This window comes from Aspergillus caelatus (genome assembly GCF_009193585.1).
Source record: "Aspergillus caelatus strain CBS 763.97 unplaced genomic scaffold BDV27scaffold_156, whole genome shotgun sequence".
NCBI classification, from domain to species: domain Eukaryota; kingdom Fungi; phylum Ascomycota; class Eurotiomycetes; order Eurotiales; family Aspergillaceae; genus Aspergillus; species Aspergillus caelatus.
The window spans coordinates 26,214-46,931 of record NW_022475419.1 but is presented as its reverse complement, the minus strand read 5'-3'; the positions used below and the strand labels follow the sequence as shown (position 1 = coordinate 46,931).

Here is a 20,718-nt window from a genome sequence, read left to right as displayed (position 1 = left end):
CTCAACCCACACAACCTCAATAACCACACTTAAAAACACCAAGCTCGGGAAGAGGGAAAGAGGACAAAATGCGCATAACCTGGACCCCAGAGGCAGACGCAAAGGTACCCCAGCCACCCCGAATTCCTTTACCAAGAACAAACCCATTAACAAAAACAACCCAAAACAGCTCTTCGTAGGCTACCTGAATCAATGCAAGGATGCGAATTTCAAACCAGACCTCAATAAACTAGCCGCGCATATGGGCCCTGGTAAGAGCTTCCGCTTTACTTTCTCTGAGAACAGAAAACAACAGAACAAAGGGACTAGACTAATATGATATTATGTATCATGTGGTTAGACGTAACCGCCTGTGCAGTCAACAAGCGCATCATTCGCCTACGAAGGATGGTTGCAAAAGAAGGAGGGGATTCTGCTAAGAGTACACCTCCTACTTCGCCATCTAAGTCAAGGACTACGCCGAAGAAGAAGGTGAAAGGGGGTGGGATCGTGAAGACGCCAACCAAGATTGCAAAGAGAAATATTAAGCGTGAGAGTGAAATGGAGGATGGGGATGAGAGTGACATGTCTGTACAGGTGGTCATTCATGTTAAGAAGGAGTATAAGGATGAGGAGGTGAAGTGATCGAGGTTTGGTTTGGCTTGAGCGAACTTGTGAGGTGGACTTTTGCGGACGTGGTTGAGTTTTGTTTTATGGGTGTTAAGTATTACAATTTCAGTCTTTGTGATTGTGGGACAGTTGTTATGGTTTGGGGGTTAATGAGAGAAGTTCGTCCGCTATATTTCGAATATTATGATGTAGTAGGACAGTTGTAGGCGGCCCTGTGGTAGAGTGTCTCAACCAGGACATCCTACTACAAGTTACCTTATGAAGACACCTTGGGTATCCAGATATTCGAAAATGACCAGATGGTATATTTACACCCTTGGATGTTTCTACGTGGATGCTACAAGGTACGCTATCGTAGATTTTGAGATGAAATCGCGGCGGTCCCTCGCATAGGCGATCTCATTACCGGGTTAAGTGATTTTCTCCCGCTCAGTCGTCAGAATTTAAGTCTCTCTTACGCTATCTTAGACCGCTTGGAAGCTGACGTATAGAGATAATGGAGTGTTAGTGCTGATGTTCTACCGTGGGACAGACTACCTCCCGGTTGGTAGGTCAGCAGCGAGAGGAGGTCTAAATGGCTTCAACTTTGACGAGGGTCTCAGGTCCCGAGGGCCCTGCTAGAGATATCCCAGACTTATAACTGTTGAATGAGAAAATATTCCATTCGGGCCCCTAGAAATGTCCGGACGGTCAAAGGGTCTTTTTAAGATAATTTATAGAGCGATTTCTTCATATGCATTAATATCAACTATGAACTATCCACTACCCACTCTGAACTATCATCGGTAGCCAAGAATACACTCCCCCATAAAGCACAAATTCTGGTGACTACCGGAGTCCACAATCCACCATAACCACATTCAATCCCCAAAGAGCTCCATGAATAGATACATGCGCATGCCAAACATGCCAACGCCAACACCAAGAGACTACCGCTGGCCCATGAACTTCTCGTAGCAGTAAAAGCAAGTCAAACTTCCACAGTCACAATATGTTAAGTAACGACGAGCCAAAGAAGGGTGAGGCCAATAAGTTCTAGTCACGACGCGACTGCTAGCTGTCCTGCTGAGCTCCAATGGCCTGGCTGGTGGTTCGGGAGCCGGACCCCAGCCGAGGGGAGGCTCGCCGGACGCGGCTGGCACCTGAGACTCCTTAGCCCTGTGTATCTGCAAGGGAGGAGGGGAGGACCAACCCGCATTGTCACTAGTGATGGCATGATGGTCATTACCGTTAGCATTGCTAGGACCTGCTATTCCCTGGACACCAGGGATGATGTCGGTATGAGGGTGAGCGTGAGCTGTTGCGTCGCTTGTAGTGTTGCCATTGCCACCGCCATTGATGGAAAATACATGGGTGTGGGCATTCACGGTCGGGGCAGCATGAGCATGAGCATTGGCAGTGGCCAGGGAACTCATGGCTGCGTTGATGTCACCACGGCGGAGCACCACGCTGTTTCCAGGGCGCAGATGACGACGGAAGTTGGCCAGCTGCTGTTCTAACGCAAGGATCGTGGGGCGGGGTTGGGTGGCTATAAGGCGTGTTAGTGTTGACTGGGTCGTGATGGGGAGGTACTTACGCCAAGCAGCGGAAATCTCAGCTAGGTTCAGGTCGAGGTTCACCTGCTGGGTGCGCATGATGATTTGCCACAGCTGACGTGAGGAGATAGTGTCAGCTTGAACAGCAGGGGAGGGAGTAGAGACGGAGGTCTGGTTTTGGCATACAGTGTTGATATTGTTATCGTTCCATGACATCTGACTTCCACGACGGCCAGCCTTTCTTGACTTCACTTTGGAGCTCTCCTTAGAGCGGGCCATGGCCGTTGTCTAAGCAATGAGTCATGTATATTGTGAGGCGATGTTGGAAACAACCAAGACGTATTGAGTGTGTGGTGTAAAAAGTTGACAAGTCAATGGAAGGAGTACAGAAACAAAGGTGGAGAGAAGAAAAGCAAAAGAATGGTAAAGTAACAGAACGAAATTTTGCGTATGCTGGTATTCGTGGGATTGGGGATCCGGAACGTTCTACTGCTGAACCAGGGTGAACCCTAGGTTTTCCTAGTTCAGGCGTGTAACTGTGAATTGGTTGCCGTGGACGCAGTGGAGGTTCCTTGTAACTGGCTGTTCATTTGTATGCCTTTGTCTGATAGGATGTTCCTGTATGGTTTTTGTCCAGCTTCACAGCGTGAGCTTCTTTCAGAAATTCACATATACTTTGTTACTTCTGGTAAGAGGGGCCAGTTAGCTGTCCAGAACTCGTAAGGCCCACTAAATTGATGTACTCTCTATTCGTTGCATACTATCCGACTTGAAAGCATGGTGGCACAGTTGGCGAGCTTGAGTGCTGAAATCAAATTATCGAGATGGTATACCTTGGCTGTGCTTCCCTAGATATGCCGGTATTTGCAAGATACCAAGCTTCGAGACGTGGCTCATGTTGAGCGACATCTAGCGGTAGAAAATAGCTATTAATATCCTAAGTCTCCTCTTCGGCCAACGATCAATCTAGTATATTACAATGCATAGTGGGCTCATGAACTAACCTCATGGTGATAAGCTACCGAAATAGCGCATTGAGTTTAACATGACCTTAGGTACTACCATAAGAGTAACAATGGCTGGTATTGTTGGCCATCTCACTCTCTTCCCGCTAAGCTTTATATAAGATGTTGTTCTCTCCAAGGAAAAAGCAATAGATGATGGGACTAAGGCTACCAAAATATCGACAAGTACTTAGTCATTGTCTTCTACGCTGGCTGAACTGCTCAATCGCGTAGCTAGAGCATATTCCCATTGACTGGAGGAATAAAAGCAATCAACAGCAGGTCATTAGTCTTTTCCGCTTCAATTTTCCAGGAAAGCTAGAGGGTCGTGAAAATAGTTGAGACATAACATTGTAAAGACATGATATGGCGGGATGTGTTCTGAGGTATGTCCTATCGACTGACTGATCAAACATAACCTGTAGGATGAGAGTTAAGTTGCTTTAATTGTGACGATATGCATAAATTGAAGTCATCCCCATCTGCAACAGAGCTGACGCAAATACTATATTGCTGATATTACTTCAACATGTAAAGCAATTACGTTAAGCGTTGGCTCAGTGAGATGAAAGGATATATTTCCTTGTGACGAGATAGGATCATCTAAAATATCCTGACTGAAGTAGGTTTAGATAAGCGCAATGAGGAAGTCCTGGGTATAAAAGATACTTCGAGAGTGGCTACCCGTCAATCGAGTGACGAGTCCTCAAACTTTGAGCGCTTTGAAATAATCAGAGTCAGGAATATAATCAATATGCCAAGACGGCACATCGGCTAAGCTGTGGGTCCATCCAGATGGCGATTTCTGCGCCGTTGAGGTCGAGACCCACTCCTTCACTTCCGCCTAAACCTCCGATCCATTGCCGAGTCCTCACCTCAGCTCCTTTTGTCCTGATTTTGTCAGTTCGCCTTTCCCAGCTTAGGTAATTTCAGGATTACTCAACATTTTTACCTTGTCTCTATATTTGTGATGCAGCCTATCGTGGAGTCAAGTAGTATCCTAGGTAGGACACTATTAGGGTCTACCGTGTAGCATAGGTCCCTTGTGGGTTCTTGTTTGCCTTCGATTATCCATTGGACATTCAAGGCTTGAGTGACATCAATGATCAAAGGTATTCCACCAAGGTACGCGGATGTCTCGATGTCAAATAAGCTTATCTTGGCGTGAGAAGGACAGTTTCAATCGATCCACATAACCCAAGACGATATCGTACTGTTCCTGGAATCCCTCGATTTAGTCCGCAAGATCTGGCCTCAGAATCATTAGTTCTAGCCCCTCAGGAGAAATACCAATCTCCATCATACTCTGAGAAATGTTAAAAGATGACAAGTTTCATTATCACAACTCCAGCATTCCTATAGTACCCCAAGTAATGACGAACCTTCGTGGCTGAAATCTGGGAAGCTGACAATGTATTCTCCAGAGCCAGGGACATATTTCCGGTTGAACCTCGGCATGTACCTTTTATTATTGTATGGTATGTGGGTCCCCGCGTGTGTTTGTGTGTGGCGAATTCGCCATACTTTATCTACGATAAAGGACGGCCGGAGTTTCAGGTGGACCTCAACCTCAGCGCTCGCGAAAGTCGAGAACACTCGAGGTGTGTAAGCTACTAAGCTGGGGGAAACAGAGTAGTATATCGAGAGCCGAGATTCGGAATATTCAGCTACTTAAGATAATTATAGTAGTTGAAAATCATGTCGCGTGGAGTGAATGCGACTTTGGGGGTTATGATGTAATAAGGGTCTTACGTGTATTGATAGGTTTTATTAAATTGGATAGATTATTTTTGGGGAAGCATTATTGACTTTTATGTGGTTAGTGTAAAGGGATGTGATATTGTGTGACAATTCCTTGGTTTTCATATCTTACGCCTGCACCTGGACGAGGCTATCCACAGGATTTGTCTCTTAGAGTATCACTTTTCCTCTATACACATAGTAACATTTGTATAGCAAATCAAGCTATATGCCATAAAGCAAACGGACACAGCTCCGGTGGTATGAATTGCTCCGTCTCGGAGAGTTAGGGTAGTTTTACAGCGGATCCAGGGATATGTGGGCCAGTGGATACCGGAGGTTCCGTTGAATGGAACATTCTACGGAAAATTCTAAAACCCAAGGAAAGTGAGGCAACAACGGAGATGTTTCTGATTATATGATATCCCGGCTTAGCAATCGGTATGGATCTACCGGGAGTAGAGGATTTATATATTGAAGGGCCCTCCGTCGTAAAAATGAGGTTTCTATACTGTACCAAGTCATCCTGTCGAAAGCTCACTTCCACATAATCACAATCAACATGAGCATCACTTTTGACGTATACCGTGGCTCCAAGGAGGGCAAGATCGTCGCAGATAAGACGACACGTCCTCTTCGCCCGACGGATGTTTACATCGAAACGACACATTCTGGTCTCTGCGGCACAGACGAGCACTACCTGCATTCTGGCCAGGTTCTTGGTCATGAGGGTGTCGGAGTTGTTAAACAGGCTGGGGAGGCCGTGACACACGTTCAGGTCGGTGACCGTGTTGGATTCGGATATACACATGAAGTCTGCGGCATTTGCGATCACTGTATCAGCGGTATGTTTATCTGCCACTCTCTATTCCCTTGCAATTAACTAATATCTTGGCAGGCTGGGACCAATACTGTGTCAACAAAAAGGAATACGGAACCCACAACCACGACCTCGGTACCTTCAGTCGCGGTGTCATCTGGAACGCCGGCAACGTCTTCAAGATCCCGGACGGCTATGACTCCGCCAACGCGGCACCCTTGATGTGTGCCGGTGCCACTGTCTGGACCTGCCTGACTGAGTACGGTGTCCGGCCCACAGACCGTGTCGGTATCATGGGCATCGGCGGTCTGGGCCACTTGGCCATTAAGCTGGCAGCTGCCATGGGTTGTCACGTCGTTGTTCTCTCCAGCTCCGAGAAGAAGCGCGAAGAGGCTATGCAATTCGGAGCCTCAGAATACCACGTCTTTTCCGCCGGACAGGAAATGAAGGATTTCAAACCGCTGAAGCATCTTCTGCTATGTGGTAGTGCTAACGTTGATTATCCATCGTGAGTTTTATCTAAATGTTGTGATGATATATGTGGCAGGTTGCTAATTATTGCAGTCTCCTTCCTCTCATGGACGTCCATGGAACGATCTACCCCCTCACTGTTGACTTCAAGCCCTCTGCCGTTCCTCTGCTTTTCATGTGTGCCAAGGGCATTCGTATTCAGGGCTCCCTGGTTGCGTCCCGCAAGAGTCTGAAGACCTTGCTGCAGTTCGCGGCCGACAAGAAGATCGAACCTACGATTATGAAGTTCCCCTTGAACGAGGCTGGTATTGAGGATGCTATGCAGACGTTGAGGGATGGCAAGATGAGATACAGGGGAGTTCTTGTTCGCGAGTAAAATGGGATTAGATGTATGATATTGTTATACCCTGAAAGACAATGTATAATATAGACAGAATATGACGGATGATATGGTCTTTATTTGTGGTGGCTTATACTGAAGGCCTCCGGAGTTGCAGGCAGCTTACGCGTCTTACGTACAGACTATAGTATTAATAGACTTTGAGTAATTGATTGGTTCCAGTTTGAGTTTTAGTTGTGTCTGGAGTGCAGCGATATGATATGCAGTCCCGTGGGGATGCCTCCGTGTAAGTATTTAGCTCAACAATACTTTTCAACTTTTCGCTCTAACTATGCGACTCCTGTGCAATCGGTTGAATAACGTAAAAGGTTTGAGCGATGTGTAATATGACATCATAATGGTCAATCCCCACAATATGCCGTAAGAGAATCCAAGAATTAAACGAGATAAAAACAAAACTAATGGGGAAAAGGAGCACAAACAATCGCCAGCAAAACAACGAGTTGTCAAACAACAGGATATCAAAGATTACTTCCAGAGAGGACGGATAAGGAAAGAAAGAAAGAGAACAAATAAAAAACAGAAAGCAGACCAGAAAAGTTACGGGCTTACGGCCGCCTGAGCAAGGTCGAAAATTACCTCAGCTTCGGTCATTGGCGTGTCTTGGCTGCTGTTGACGGTCCCATCGGCTTCCTGATCATCCGATGTTTTCGATGCTTCGGCTTCGGCTTCCGTCGTAGAGACAGTGGAAAGCACTTCTCCATGATTAATCTGATTTCGCTTCTTGATCGCGTTCAGGACATTGCTGATCTGGTTCATTTCCTCCTCATCGCTCAGCTCGCCCTCGTGTTCGAGGAGCATATCGACTTGGCGGGGCGTAACGCGAACGTCCTTATTTTCATCCTCGTCTTCGTCATCAGCAATATCTTCGAATTCTTCGTCGAGTGCAGGGATAAGCGGATAACGCGGAACGTCTGTCATCTGGACGGATGGACTGAAAGTCATGGTCTTTTTGATGTTGTCCAAGACCTTCGTGCATACTTGCGTTAAGTATGTATCGGTGTTTTGATTTGGCATGTTCGATGGTTTGACGTCAAGGACATAATCTGGCGCGTAGTACTAATACTATAGGTTAATAGTAAGTAAATGGATTGATCGAAGATCACCTACCCCGTAGAAATCATCGTAAGGAAGATCCGGGCCGACCTCTTCCCCTACCACGACACCCGTCTCGAACGCCCACGTACGCGCGACATTTCGCATCGTGTAGCCGCCACCGCCCACCAGCATCGTGGGCAGATTGAAACTCTTAACATAGTTAACGCAGTTGGCATGGCCCCGCATACTCAGATTAAAGCTCCCGAGACGGTCGCCAGACAGGCTATCTCCACCGCATTGTAAGACCACGGCGTCAGGGCGGTACCAGTCCATTACGCCTTTAATCACTTGCTGAAACACTCGACTGTAGGATACATCATCCATTCCAGGGCGCAGAGGTACATTCACAGAATGATTCTTGCCCTCTTGCACGCCGATGTCGCCGATATCGCCCGTCCCCGGAAAGAAATCCCCGTACTGGTGGAAGGACACGGTCATGACACGATCAGTCGTGTAAAACGCCTCCTCAACACCGTCGCCATGGTGCACGTCAATATCGATGTACAAGACGCGCTGATGAAAGCGTAATAGCTCCAGAATTCCCAAAACAATATCTACCCCACATGAGTCGGGGGCCAACGAACCTAATTCAATCATTACGAGGCACTCACCATTCACATAACAGAAACCATTCGCCTCGCTTTTCTTCGCATGGTGAAGGCCACCGGACCAGTTGATCGCTATGTCGCACTTTCTATTATTCAGACGGGCGGCCGCTTCCATACTACCGCCTGCGCTGATACTGCAGAATTCAGACAGGCCATCCCAGACGGGGTTGTCGTCGTTGAAATTGTATTTCGCCTGCTCGGTTAGGTGCTTGCTGATTGTGTCGGGAGTAACTTTGAACAAAAAGTCGATATATTCATCCGAGTGGAACCGTGTCATCTCATATTTCGTGGCTGGTTTCGCACGCTAGAAAACGCCCCGGAAAGTAAGCACGGAAAAATGCCTCATGACAAGTGACTACAAAAGACTCACGTAGATTTCCATCTTCTTGTAGAGTCCGTAGTTGAGGATCAGGCTGTGGGCCATCCTCATGCGATGGGGTTTCATGGGGTGGCCTGAGACGTAGGCGTAGTTGCCCACGTCAGAATCATAAAAGTAGGCGACTCGCCGCTTGCTTTGAGAGGCATGATTGAGACTGAATGAATCGAAGGGAGTGGATGTTAACATGTCCGTCAAGGTTAGTGACAAAGGCGACGGTGGATCGGTTCTATGTGTAATGGGGATGGAAAATCGGACGATCTGCCGTGATCAACCGGTCGTCTAAATGGTATACAAGTCAAAGAGAAGGAGATAAGAAAGCAGACGAGGCATATATAAATAGTGTAGGTCGAAGGGCTCCCCAGTCAAGTGACTGCTGGCCGCTTATTGGTCTTGGTGCCTTTATGCTAGAATTGCCTAAAGGGGTTTTGCCTGGTTGATTTTCTTGACCAATCGGATTCCCAGGATTTCCGCGGGCCGCAGAACGAGGGCGCGTGTTTCCCCTTCCGGCAATTTAATCGCATCGCACAAATTGGGAAATATCATCTGATTGCTCCAACCCTCCCCACGAGGACGTGCAATTCCTGTTATTTCTACCTAATTAGTTGTCAGATCTACCATATCGTTCGATGCGTGGTCCACACCACTATTACCATTCTCATCTCTTTTATAACTCACAGGGCACATGATTGCTGTGGCAATCCATTTAAAGCAAAGAATGTACTCTGTATCAAATGACATCTCAGTAACACATTCCTATAGCAGCAGTTTATATAGTATGCTTTGCTATTCACACGGCTAGACGCTTCTTCCATGTTAATACTCACCCTATCACCTTAACTTCCTTAAGGCCTTACAACACAAAGAGCAAAGGAAAGCATCTTTCAACACAATGAAAGCTTTTGAACTGCCATAGCACTGTGTTCATCAAGGCTTGCACAGACAGACTGCCATGCTTACAAGGACCCTTGCCAAGATCTCAATGGGATGACGGAAGTGTTCTCAGTTCTGATTGGACCCAAGTCACAGTCAACACCTCTTGGAGTCTAAAATTGCAGTTTGCCAAGTGGGCCAGTTTCGGTGCCAGGTCAAAGCCAAATAAATATGTATCTAGTAAGTTACTAATCCTAGACGATGCATAGTAAAGTGGGCAAAGCAGCCATGGCACTATGAATCGTACTGCGCGATGTCATGGCTTTTTCTGTTCATTTTGTAGACCTGTTCACATGCGTATATCAGTGGCAGGACTAACTCTGGTACCTTACTGATGGTCTATGCCTGCCTTTCAACACCTATGGCTACTAGTACCTTGGTAGCTCGACGCCTTAGGACACTTTTCTGGAATATTGGAGATACACGGGTGAGCAACGAAAAGCGAACAATAAGTTCAGCGTCATCATGACACTATAAACGACATCCGTCACACCCTCCATTCCAGGGTTTATATACAGGCGACAGACCTTCCAAAAAATTACTTGAAACCTCCAAAGAACAATCACTACCATAACCTCCCAACAATATAGTCCCAGAATGTCGCCCGGAAACCAACCTCCGACCGCCATTGCGACGGAGCAAACACCCGCAGAAGAGGTACGTTGTAACTCCGGTCAAAATATATCCCCTCATCAGCCACAATATTCTCATCGGAAACGACTTAACCCTCTTCTACCACTCATAGCGTAACATCGCAGTGGCAAAGGAGTACATGTCAATCGCCTACTCCCCAACTGAAAACAAAGGCGCCGAGTCAGTTCGCCACCTTTGTACCGCCGATAGTTGGTTCTGGAGCCCTTCTACCTTCCCGGGATGTTCCACCCCAATGGATTACGCTGAGTCTCATGCGCATGTAATGGCGTCTGTGAATGACTTGCACATTGTGCGGTATGATCAAGCATGGGCTAAGGATGGTCATGTGCTATTGCGATATACGGCGGAAGGATCTCACTCGGGGAAGCCTTATCAAGGTATTGAACGGTCGGATCCACCGAAAAAGGCACGATGGAGCGCTGCGGCTATCTTTGAGATTCAGGATGGGAAGGTGAAGAGCTTTACGAAGGATTGGGATCAGAAGGTCATGCAGGTAATTTGCAGAAAATATTAGAATAGGTGGGCGTATTAACTCACTGATCGATACAGATTCAACTCGGCTGGGCACCGGTTGGTGAGAGCAAGGATCCCCGGTGGGATCCGGAGATGCTTGCACAGCCTGAGCTAGCTCGAGATAAGAAATAGTTATGCAGGGCTTTGGAATGTGTATGTCGTGTCACAATTTTCGAAGTTATATGTTGGCTGAATATATATATTCGTGGCAGTCGCGTGTGATACACAATGAAGTAAATTGTATTTAAGCTAGTACCTAACTTTCAAATGCGTTTAAGGGACATATGCATATCGAATTTCTATAGATAGGCTAATATATAGGTCAAAATAACCCACTGGCAAGTACTAGTATATTACGCCTGTTGACTATATATACCAGAGTACTCGACTTCATCTTTCCCTGCAACAGCGCTAGTCTTGAATTGGCTTAGCGGATTAAATTAAAAGTGGATCGGCTTTCTGATGGAGATTCTGAACCTGATGACACCACAGTTGTTTTTATCAGGTTAATCCGAGGCATCCTATACATATGAAGTGGATTCAAATGAACGATGCTTCGGTACGTCTCATATTCGAGCTTCATTGTACTATGGTAATCTGATGGGTAACTTGTAAACAGAATGAAAAGACCAAACGTAGCCCGAAGCTGGCCTTTAGGCCGTTGGTTACCACTCCCCTAATTTTCTGAAAACATCTCAATTTCTTTGCTCGTGACTTTCAGGTCATCAAAATCCATGTAGGGCTGCAGGTATCTCTCTCATTCTGCACTCCAGGTGGCAAACAGTATCAAAAAGCGACAGTACGCTGGGTCATTGAAGCAGGGATATGGTTCAGGAGAAGCCACTCCGAGAGCTGACCGATCATGTGAGAGACTCCCAAATGCTTCCTCAATACTTGCGTAGAGATGAAAGTAACATATTCATCATTGTTCCAGACCGGTAGTTGTACAGTTTTCTTGGCGAACTGGAGGGTGGAAAAGCCAAGTTCAGGTGCTGATCTCTGCCACAAATACCGGGGTATCTAAGATACTTATGGTTTTCAGCGTCATTAGTAGCAACCACTAGGGAAAGATCGAGATTGTTAGCCTCTCTAAACATCGGAAGACACAACTGCCAGTATGGTATCACCCGCCCTTGTTGTCGATGACAGATATAAAGGCGTGGCCTGCTCAGAGCGACAAAGCCAAATCAGATGCTCCTCCATCTTACGTTAGTTTAGCCGGTGCTCAGGTGCCGTTTTATAGGAGCCTTTGGCTCTAAAGCCTTGCTTAGGGCTGTACGAAGTAACAGAGCCATCATGCTGGAAGCGGAAGAAATGATCGTGTAACAGAGTCGTTCTGGCAAGCTGTGCCTGGTTCCGGATACTAGAGGCTCGAATCAAGGAGCCTTGGGGTTTCAACACATTCAAATCGTGGGTGTACTTGTAGGGCCTTGTCACGGGTGTCATATCTCTGTCTTTTGGATGAGGAAGAAAACCTTATTTTTCCAGCTACATAGAGGGATATGTCTGTTGATATAACGCAGAATTTTGTGTTTTACTGCATTCACTATCTATTTGGTTGTATCCACCACAACCAGCGCCATATTTGCTAAAATGGCCTCTTGATGAATAATCTGGAGGGAGCCATCCCAACAATCTCACATAGGACAACCAAGCCAGAGGACAACACACTGCCCTTTGAAATACACTTCAGTGTCTTTAAAGGGCCTTAGAGGGAATAGTCTAATCATTGTGGTCCATTGATGATACGATATGGAGTAAGTGATTCGTCATTCTCTGGCAGCCTGTGCAAGGGTTGATTGGAATCTCTATAAAGATTGCTGGGATTTTTTGGAAAAGCTGTAAGGCTGTTGTTAGATCACTGAAGTATTAAGTAGGACCCACAGTGGGGTTGGATGGCGCTTGGGACTCCACCTCTTACTGATAAGGAATTAGCCCATCGATCTGTTTTCGCGATTGTTGTTCGCATATCTACAGTAGGAAGGGTTCCATGATCCTCAATTGCGGTGACGTGTGATGCGAAAGCTCTAATGCATGTACAGCTGCCACACTAATGTGGAGTCCTCATTGTAAGTGAAAATAATTAAGGTAATCTACGAAAGTTAGTTCCTGATAGATAGATAAGGATAAGCACAGCGTAACATTGTAAATGCGGGGTTATAATTTATCAGCCAACAATTTCCCCCTCTTCCTACCTTACTACAAATACACACACAGTCGAACACCCATTGTGACACCCAACAGAAACATCCCACCTTCGAATCTCTACAAAACACCAAACCCACCATGTCAGACCAAATCCCCCATGTATCCAACTGGATCAACGGGGCCTACACAACCACAACCACAACCGCCCAAGTGATCACAGTCCTAAACCCAGCGACCGAAACACCCATCGCGACAATCGACTCCACGCCCCAAGAAACAGTCACCACGATCGTCGCAGACTCCGTCCAAACCTTCCACACAGGCCCATGGACCAAAACCGAGCCCTCAGACCGCTTCACCGTCCTCGCCACCGCCGCGAGACTCCTTCGCACGCGACTGCCCGAATTCATCGAGCTCGAAACCTGCCAAACAGGCCGCCCCATTCGCGAGATGCAAACCCAATTATCCCGCGTCCCAGAATGGCTCGAGTACTTCGCCTCGCTGGCCCGCGTCCACGAAGGCAGAGTAACCCCCTTCAAGGGCCCCGTCGTGAACACCCTCACCCGACTCCCGCTGGGCGTCGTCGCGCAAATCACGCCGTACAATCATCCACTACTGATCGCGACTAAGAAAATCGCCGCGGCACTCGCAGCCGGGAACGTCGTCATCGTGAAGCCGAGCGAGCTCGCCCCCTTATCAGTCCTGAAACTGGGTCCCCTGTTTCAAGAGGCAGGGCTACCGAACGGCGTCCTCCAGATTATCTGCGGACATGGGTTCGAGACGGGGAAGTTCCTCTGCGAGTCGCCGCTTCTGGCTAAGATCGATCTCACTGGGGGACTGGGAACATATCAAGCTGTTGCACCTGTTGCGGCGCGGAATATGGTCCCCGTTACGGCGGAGTTGGGAGGTAAGGCGCCTGTATGTCTGTTTCCGAGCTTGGAGGTTGAGAGGGCTGTTCAGGCGGCGTTGTTTGCGGGGTTTATTGCTAGTGGACAGACCTGTGTGACTGGGAGTCGGTTGTTGGTTCATCGGGAGATTTATGGAGCGTTTCGAGAGTTATTGGAGAAAAGGGTTAGGGGGTTCAGGGTTGGGGATCCGATGGATGGGAGGACACAGATTGGGACGGTGATTTCCAGGGCTGCAGTGGAGAGATGTACTGGCTTTGTAGATCAAGCAGTGCAGGAGGGTGGGAATGTGCTTTGTGGTGGGCGTCCTACGATGGGGCCAGATGGGAAGGGGTTCTTCTTTGAGCCAACTATTATTGAAGTCAGGTCTGATTCGCATCTCGCTTGTAACGAGGTGTTTGGGCCGGTTATTGCGCTTATTCGGTGTGAGTCTGAGGAGGAGATCGTTTCTATTGCGAATAGTACCCCGTTTGCGCTTGGGGCTTCGGTTTGGACGAATGATTTTACTGAGGCGCATCGCGTTGCGGAGAAAATTGATGCTGGCATTGTTTGGATTAATGGTCATCATTTGAATGATCCCTCGTCGCCGTGGGGTGGATTCAAGGAGAGTGGGATAGGGAAGGAAAATGGCCTGGAGGCGTATGAGAGTTATACTAAGGTCAAAAGCACACTTATTAACTACGGGGTGGCCCCTGTATGGTTCGATGATGAAGCTACTAATGCACGATATGGATGAGCGACACGTCTTATTAGTTGACTATAGACTGAAAATTTACATATGGAAAACTTTTATTAAACTCGTAGCTATTATCACATCATTTACATCCTGGTACATGGAAGATAACATAGGAAAACAGAATAGTGACATTATTCATCCCGAGACTATCATAGCTATCATTTATAGGAGAGCTATTTAAAGCGCATCAAAAGCCTTGACCGCTGCCTCAGCAGTAACATGAGCACTGGCCGGGTTGGCACCTGTGACAATAGGTCCGTCCGTGATAGTGAATGCATCCCAGGGTCCATCGGGAGAGACATCTTGAAGAACGATTAGATATGTTTATATTGTGGATTTCAAAACTTACAGGTCGCTCCGGAGGAGGCTGCGGAGGCCTCAATGGTGGGCCTATCCCAGCTCTTAATGGTGTCCAGGACACCTTCTTCCTCCTCACCCCGGGTAGTGAACCCAGTAACCTTGCGACCAGAAATGACAGACTTTCCGGTGGAGGGATCAATAACACCCGGGAAGATAGCTCCTCCATGGCAACTGTGGGGGTGTATTAGTATAAAGTCACTGGTTTAAGGGATGGAAGAGAAGGGGGACACCATACACAGCAGAGACAATACCACCGTCAGTATACACTTTAGCAGCAATTGACTGCAGACCCTTGGCATCGGGATAGTCGATCAGCGACGCATGGCCAGCAGAAGCAAAGAAGAGGCCATACTATTAGCGGTTAGTGTCAGACATAACGTTTTCGTTCTTTAGAGTTGGGACACACGTTATCCGGATTGATGTCGCTTGGCTTCAGCAACTTATCAAGCTTGGAACGGAATTCACTCGAGTGATCTTCCCAGACGGCACGATCCTCCTCTGGAAGCCAGTCTTTCTGCTGGGACAACCAATCCGGCTGGTAGGTACCAGTCTCAGAGACGAGGTCGACCTCGAAGCCTGCTTTTTTAAAGACGTTGAATGGATGAAGAGCCTCGGTGATAAATAGACCTAAGCATCTCTATTAGTGTCTTGCTAGATTGGGGCCCACTCTGATCCTACCTGTCTCCTTGCCCTCTGGGTAGAGCGGCGCATGTGCGGAAGTGATAGCAATCAAAGCCTTGCGTGGGGGTGCCATTTCGGTTGGTATGGAAGTAGTTATAATATAAGATCTGAGAAACTGCTTGAAAGGAAGATTTGATCACAGAGGAACGCTGAGTATACCTTGGCAATTGAACCAGAATATACAAGACTTTAAGTATGATTGAAGAAAGTATGTATAAGCTTTCGTCTAGTGATGATGTCATTCCGATTGCTCTGGAGCGCTTATGTAAGTCCGTCGGACGGCACCTCTGATCTCCACTTAAGCTTATCCAACTCCGTCGGAAATGAACCAACACCCAATGATCTCCTCCCTTGACGCGGATTCGACTTGCCTTCTGTACGATGGACCCGGCCAGAAAGCGCCAGAAAGTTTCATCCGCCTGTGAGAGGTGTCGAAAACGCAAGCTAGGGGTATGTGACGCTCCCTTGATCGATTTGTATCCACTTTGTGCAGATCGAGGCTGAAAATGGTTATACTACTGGCAGTGTGATCAACAACGCCCGTGCCAGTTATGTCTCCGAGCCGGTGTAACATGCGTTCCGCGCGGAGAGCCCGTGGCTCGAGCATCTCCGACGATTTCAAATCCTGCGCCAGTTGAGCAAAGGAGAACTTACGGTGAAGGACAAACTGCTCCCATTCGTCCGAACGATCGACGTACTGCAGTTCTCCCGGAGCTGAATATTGTCGACCTGAGTACCCGGGTAATGAGACCTCTTGAAGGACTTTGCGACATTCTCGTAACTGGCTGACCAGTTCCCCATCATGGCGACAATAGATGTTTTCACGCGATGAACAGCACCAAACACTAGGCTACGACACCTCCGCCTTGCCCGGAGGCAAGAAGACATACAGCCCCCTCATCTCTAGCCCGATACCATGGAGAGATGGAATTGGTATACAGCTGCCTCCACGGCAAGTGCTGGATGAACTCATTACCCAGTTCTTCGAGTCTGTGGATTGGTTTATGATGGTATGCTCTGTTCTTATTTGTGAAAATTAGCGGTTTGACGAGATTCGGTCAGGTATTCCACGAAGGGAGTTTTCGACAGCGATACAAGAGTCTCATTGCTTCGGTGCATGTTGCTGGACCTGATAGCAACTTTCTGTGGCTTGTGATGCTAGTCCTCGCTCTCGGCGCCCACTATTCGTCCCTTCGTGAGCCTTTCGATGATCATGGCCAGAACCTATCTGTCCTATCTGAGAAACTCCTTACCCAGATCGAATACAGATTCTTGCAGATCATTGGGTGTCCGAATGTCGAAGCTGTGCAGGTTTGCGTGCTCCTGGGAAGTTTCCACTTGTTCAACGGTCGTCCGACTGTTGGTATGGGCGTCTTAGGAAGTGGCATTAAAATTGCGCAGGTCATTGGATTGCATCGTGAATCAATGTGGCACAATCTTTCTGAAGTCGCACAAGAGTCCAGAAGACGGTCATGGTGGGCCTTGGAAGTTTTCGACAAGTACGTTACCGGTAGTAGTCCTCATCTGTCGCGCATTCCCTCTGACGTTTCATTGATTTTCAGGTATGCAGCTGTGGCCTTCGGGAGGCCATGTAGTATAGACGACTCCGATTGTAATATTGGCTTGGTAACGGACGTTGGGGAAATAAGTCCTCGCCAAACTCCTCTCCTAACATATCATCAATGGAAATTTAGACTCTATCGCATCATGGGTCCCTTTCTGGGCAGGCGGCTTCAAACAAATCGAATGGACACAGTAAAGGCCATTCATGATCAGCTCGTCAAATGGGAGAGAGAATTGCCTAATAGCCTACGTCTAGAAACCTACAAGGAAGACAGTAGCTCGGGACATCCACCATTAATACAGCTAGCGGCTCTTGCTCTTCAGCTGACTTACGACAATCTTCGCATAATCCTTCATCGAAGTGTTGCATTTGGAGATTTTGACCATGAAGCTGGCTCAGACGGAAAGGTAGTCGAGACCGAAAGCTCTGCCTTCTCCCGTCAACAGCTGCTGGAGTCTGCATTACGAACCTCGGAACTGTATCGATATTCTCATCTTCTGCAGGCCTCTCGCAGGACACACGCCGTAATGCATATTGGGATATGCCTGTTTACATCCGGTGTCGTACTGTGCGCACTCTCCCTCGTGGAACCATTATCCATAACCAGCCAGAAGGCAAAGGCAGGCATCATGCAAATTATTCGACTACAGAAGGAAAGAGTTTCGAAACAGCATGTCCTATCACTACAAAGTGTCAAGATACTTGAAGATTTGGTCAACGTCGTCCTGCAGGCTGAACAACGAACAATTCTTGGGAACCCGGTTCCAGAGTCTACCTCTCAACCGAAAGCCATAGAAAGGCACGTCGTTGAAAGTGAATATCCCAACTTCAATCAAACACAGACAAATCAGCAGGGCGACTTAGGGGGTGTGGTGACGACTGCCCAAGCGTCTCTTACACCTCTTCAAGAAGGTAATGCCCCTCACGTGATGTGCATCACTTTCTGGACAATGTTGACAAGGCATACGCAGTGTTTGCCAACCACACACAACAGCCTTCCAACCAAATAGGAGTTCCCGCCTCTGAGATTTCCGCACCCACCTGGCAAGATGCAGGAGGGCTGGATGATAGAGTCTCGGGGTTGGATTCGTCCGCCGGATTCTCCTGGGATGGGAATATTTCCTCTTTAGTCGACTCCGGACTTGCTGATGCCAGTCAGCTTTGGCTCTGGTCCGATAATCTGGGTTATCAGTCTTTTGCTGAACTTAGTGATGTACTACAGTGAGGCAGCAGTGGCCTGCCTCCCAATTCTGGCATGGGACCTTTTCCGGTTGATTTCACCTACGCCATGTCACCCTGCAAAACGTATACAATAGTAACCGTACATCGCTCTGATGGTGAAATAACAAACTACACCTTGCCTGATATTCGCCATTCATTCTGGATACGACATCGTTGCAGTACCAAAGGAGCTAAAAAAAGTAAAATCGACATTTTGCCAATGAATGCTTTGCCAGTATTAGAAAACACCTACAAATCAGTATAAAGTCTGCACATGGCCCTTTTGAGGCTCACTCCAGTCACCAGCCAGGGAGAATCTGCGCCTAGGTGCCACTCCAACTATTTCCGTGCAAAGAGCGCCGATGCAAATAAATACCATTTGACAATCCATAAGTGGATCCATGAGTAAACTAACTTTATGCTAGTGCGAATACCCAGGGTCATTCTTGGCGGTTTTAGTGGTCAGCTCACCTGTAACCTCGATGTTCCAAGACAGCCTCGGGACCACGAGACCATCGGCAAGGTGGGATGTGGATACATAGGTAACATTCGCAATCTTCACCTGGGCAATTACCTACCTACAGTCCGGACAAATTTGTGGACAGGTAGATCCCCGACGGGGGGTCAAGGCGTCTGTTGGAACTTTGGAGTGATTGATCCTTCTTGCGGGGATGAGAATCTGGAGGATTTAAATCCTGCGTTATCTGTGCCTTGTCTTAGGCAAACGCAGCTGAGTTCGTATTTAAATGCTGTGATTACGTGATTGCCAAGCCTCCGTTTCATCCATGGAGATGGGTGTTATTTAATTTAGCAACCTTCTCCGCAATTTTCCAAAGATCCAAAAATTTCGAATTAGATGAGCTTATTGAGGTTATTTGACAGCCATCTCTCTTCAAACTGCTTCGACAAATGGCATCAAAGTAAGTGCTATTGTTCGAAGCGTCAACCTACCCAACAGATACTAATACAATTTTACAAAGCACGATTAACAATGGAGCCGACGATATAACTATCGTACGGGGAACAGTGGACGCCATTCCGGCAGTCCTCCACCTTTTAGATACTGCAGTCCAATGGCTGGTATCGCAGGACAGAACTGGGCAGTGGGGAACAGCACCATTTTCAGAGAATCCACAACGCGCCGAGCAACTCAGAGAATTTTCAACTACCGGCCATGGTCTTTGGCTCGCTATCAAGGCTGAAAATAACATACCCATTCTACCTCAAAATCGAATGTCCAATATACAGCCCCAAACTATGGACGGAGAAGCTCCGGGGATCATCGTAGGTGCGCTTGCTATTGGAGAGAGATCGCCCTATGTGCCACCTGTCTCTGAGCCCGAGCTTTACGTGCGATTGCTAGTCACAGATCGACGATGTGCTGGCAATCAGATTGGCAAACGTCTCTTAGACCATGCACGTGATCTTGCCAGAAACGCTAGAATATCACTACTACGGGTAGATTGCTATGCAGGTGGCGACGGCAAATTGATCCAATACTATGAGTCTCAGGGGTTTAAGAGGGTCGAAAGTTTCAACGTGGAAGGCGAATGGCCTTGTCAAGTGCTTGCTCAACGGTTAGAAGAGATGAAAGGAGAAGAGAGATCTTGATTCTGTCTTTGTCAGGACATATTTCGTGGCTCCGGAATGGACTTCAAAATCTTTTCAGATACAGTAGTTTCGCAGCGTAAGCACACTATCGTACATTGGCTAGTGTTCTTTTTTTTTTTTTTTTTTTTTTAATTATATATAAGCCTTTACTCTCTAGATAAGTAATTTAGTAATTCATTTTTGCCCACTGAAGTTCGGTTATTTAAGAAGGGGAAATAATTATCTATCCCTAAGCTGAAAGCCGGCGACGTGGTAGCATTGGAAAGTTGGACTTATTACAAGGAATTTTAATTACTTAATAACAGATATTATATCTCCTTTAAATGAATTATTGTTTCAATTGCACAATTATTTAGTAACCTGTTGGGCAACATACATATAGGCTGCTTCAATATATAATGTCTCTCATTTTTATACAGATAGTTAAAGACTGAGGAGATGACAGGTGCTGTGCTTGATGGACCATGTCCTCAAGTCAAAGTGCAAGACAACTCTTCATCTTGGGGGGTGAACAATGTGGCTCTGGAGTTCAAACCAGAAGGTATTCGAAATATAAAGCTAACCACACAATTGGTATTGACTATTCTAGCGCAACTCCCGTTTTGTATTAATTTTCCAGCTCTTCAGCAGGCTAATCAGTTTCAAAAGAGGGCAATTAGGTTACCTTTAGATGCAAGCAAGGAAAGTAAAAAAAAATATATATTACATGTGCGCGACTGCCGCTGTAGTTT

At 47.1% G+C, this 20,718-nt stretch overlaps 11 protein-coding genes across 11 annotated transcripts; 7 read left to right on the top strand and 4 right to left on the bottom strand.

The window, feature by feature from the left end:
* Window positions 1-68: 68 nt before the first annotated feature.
* BDV27DRAFT_160205 (uncharacterized protein) lies at window positions 69-624 on the top strand (the record flags this gene model as incomplete). The annotated part of the gene is made up of 3 exons (XM_032072993.1): window positions 69-104; window positions 170-251; window positions 341-624. The coding sequence occupies 3 exons, from the start codon at window positions 69-71 to the stop codon at window positions 622-624; spliced, it is 402 nt and encodes a 133-aa protein (XP_031925061.1).
* A 914-nt stretch (window positions 625-1,538) lies between these two features.
* On the bottom strand, window positions 1,539-2,628 carry BDV27DRAFT_166499 (uncharacterized protein; the record flags this gene model as incomplete). The annotated part of the gene is made up of 2 exons (XM_032074202.1): window positions 2,186-2,628; window positions 1,539-2,137 (listed from the first exon to the last, which is right to left on the bottom strand). The coding sequence occupies exons 1-2, from the start codon at window positions 2,421-2,423 to the stop codon at window positions 1,539-1,541; spliced, it is 837 nt and encodes a 278-aa protein (XP_031925060.1). The 5' UTR covers window positions 2,424-2,628.
* Window positions 2,629-4,015: 1,387 nt separating this feature from the next.
* On the top strand, window positions 4,016-4,864 carry BDV27DRAFT_132231 (uncharacterized protein). The gene has a single exon (XM_032067828.1). It carries the CDS (start codon window positions 4,560-4,562, stop codon window positions 4,755-4,757), a length of 198 nt encoding a protein of 65 aa, XP_031925059.1. The 5' UTR covers window positions 4,016-4,559; the 3' UTR covers window positions 4,758-4,864.
* Window positions 4,865-5,450: 586 nt separating this feature from the next.
* Window positions 5,451-6,555, top strand: BDV27DRAFT_147383 (NAD(P)-dependent alcohol dehydrogenase; the record flags this gene model as incomplete). The annotated part of the gene is made up of 3 exons (XM_032070728.1): window positions 5,451-5,733; window positions 5,787-6,216; window positions 6,273-6,555. The coding sequence occupies 3 exons, from the start codon at window positions 5,451-5,453 to the stop codon at window positions 6,553-6,555; spliced, it is 996 nt and encodes a 331-aa protein (XP_031925058.1).
* A 538-nt stretch (window positions 6,556-7,093) lies between these two features.
* BDV27DRAFT_132228 (uncharacterized protein) lies at window positions 7,094-8,947 on the bottom strand. The gene is made up of 4 exons (XM_032067827.1): window positions 8,656-8,947; window positions 8,289-8,589; window positions 7,690-8,231; window positions 7,094-7,638 (listed from the first exon to the last, which is right to left on the bottom strand). Exons 1-4 carry the CDS (start codon window positions 8,848-8,850, stop codon window positions 7,120-7,122), a joined length of 1,557 nt encoding a protein of 518 aa, XP_031925057.1. The 5' UTR covers window positions 8,851-8,947; the 3' UTR covers window positions 7,094-7,119.
* Window positions 8,948-9,874: 927 nt separating this feature from the next.
* Window positions 9,875-11,000, top strand: BDV27DRAFT_23386 (uncharacterized protein). Its single transcript, XM_032076087.1, has 3 exons — window positions 9,875-10,251; window positions 10,340-10,741; window positions 10,798-11,000. The coding sequence occupies exons 1-3, from the start codon at window positions 10,192-10,194 to the stop codon at window positions 10,891-10,893; spliced, it is 558 nt and encodes a 185-aa protein (XP_031925056.1). The 5' UTR covers window positions 9,875-10,191; the 3' UTR covers window positions 10,894-11,000.
* A 463-nt stretch (window positions 11,001-11,463) lies between these two features.
* On the bottom strand, window positions 11,464-11,944 carry BDV27DRAFT_132224 (uncharacterized protein). Its single transcript, XM_032067826.1, has 2 exons — window positions 11,696-11,944; window positions 11,464-11,625 (listed from the first exon to the last, which is right to left on the bottom strand). Exons 1-2 carry the CDS (start codon window positions 11,856-11,858, stop codon window positions 11,519-11,521), a joined length of 270 nt encoding a protein of 89 aa, XP_031925055.1. The 5' UTR covers window positions 11,859-11,944; the 3' UTR covers window positions 11,464-11,518.
* A 1,035-nt stretch (window positions 11,945-12,979) lies between these two features.
* Window positions 12,980-14,615, top strand: BDV27DRAFT_132223 (aldehyde dehydrogenase). The gene has a single exon (XM_032067825.1). The coding sequence runs from the start codon at window positions 13,048-13,050 to the stop codon at window positions 14,548-14,550; it is 1,503 nt and encodes a 500-aa protein (XP_031925054.1). The 5' UTR covers window positions 12,980-13,047; the 3' UTR covers window positions 14,551-14,615.
* A 3-nt stretch (window positions 14,616-14,618) lies between these two features.
* Window positions 14,619-15,755, bottom strand: BDV27DRAFT_132222 (class I glutamine amidotransferase-like protein). The gene is made up of 5 exons (XM_032067824.1): window positions 15,589-15,755; window positions 15,317-15,537; window positions 15,146-15,261; window positions 14,900-15,081; window positions 14,619-14,852 (listed from the first exon to the last, which is right to left on the bottom strand). The coding sequence occupies exons 1-5, from the start codon at window positions 15,662-15,664 to the stop codon at window positions 14,728-14,730; spliced, it is 720 nt and encodes a 239-aa protein (XP_031925053.1). The 5' UTR covers window positions 15,665-15,755; the 3' UTR covers window positions 14,619-14,727.
* Window positions 15,756-15,972: 217 nt separating this feature from the next.
* BDV27DRAFT_160198 (Zn(II)2Cys6 transcription factor) lies at window positions 15,973-18,380 on the top strand (the record flags this gene model as incomplete). Its single annotated transcript, XM_032072992.1, has 6 exons — window positions 15,973-16,041; window positions 16,117-16,332; window positions 16,407-16,601; window positions 16,654-17,090; window positions 17,154-18,067; window positions 18,127-18,380. 6 exons carry the CDS (start codon window positions 15,973-15,975, stop codon window positions 18,378-18,380), a joined length of 2,085 nt encoding a protein of 694 aa, XP_031925052.1.
* A 905-nt stretch (window positions 18,381-19,285) lies between these two features.
* Window positions 19,286-19,987, top strand: BDV27DRAFT_160197 (uncharacterized protein; the record flags this gene model as incomplete). The annotated part of the gene is made up of 2 exons (XM_032072991.1): window positions 19,286-19,296; window positions 19,357-19,987. The coding sequence occupies 2 exons, from the start codon at window positions 19,286-19,288 to the stop codon at window positions 19,985-19,987; spliced, it is 642 nt and encodes a 213-aa protein (XP_031925051.1).
* Window positions 19,988-20,718: the final 731 nt, after the last annotated feature.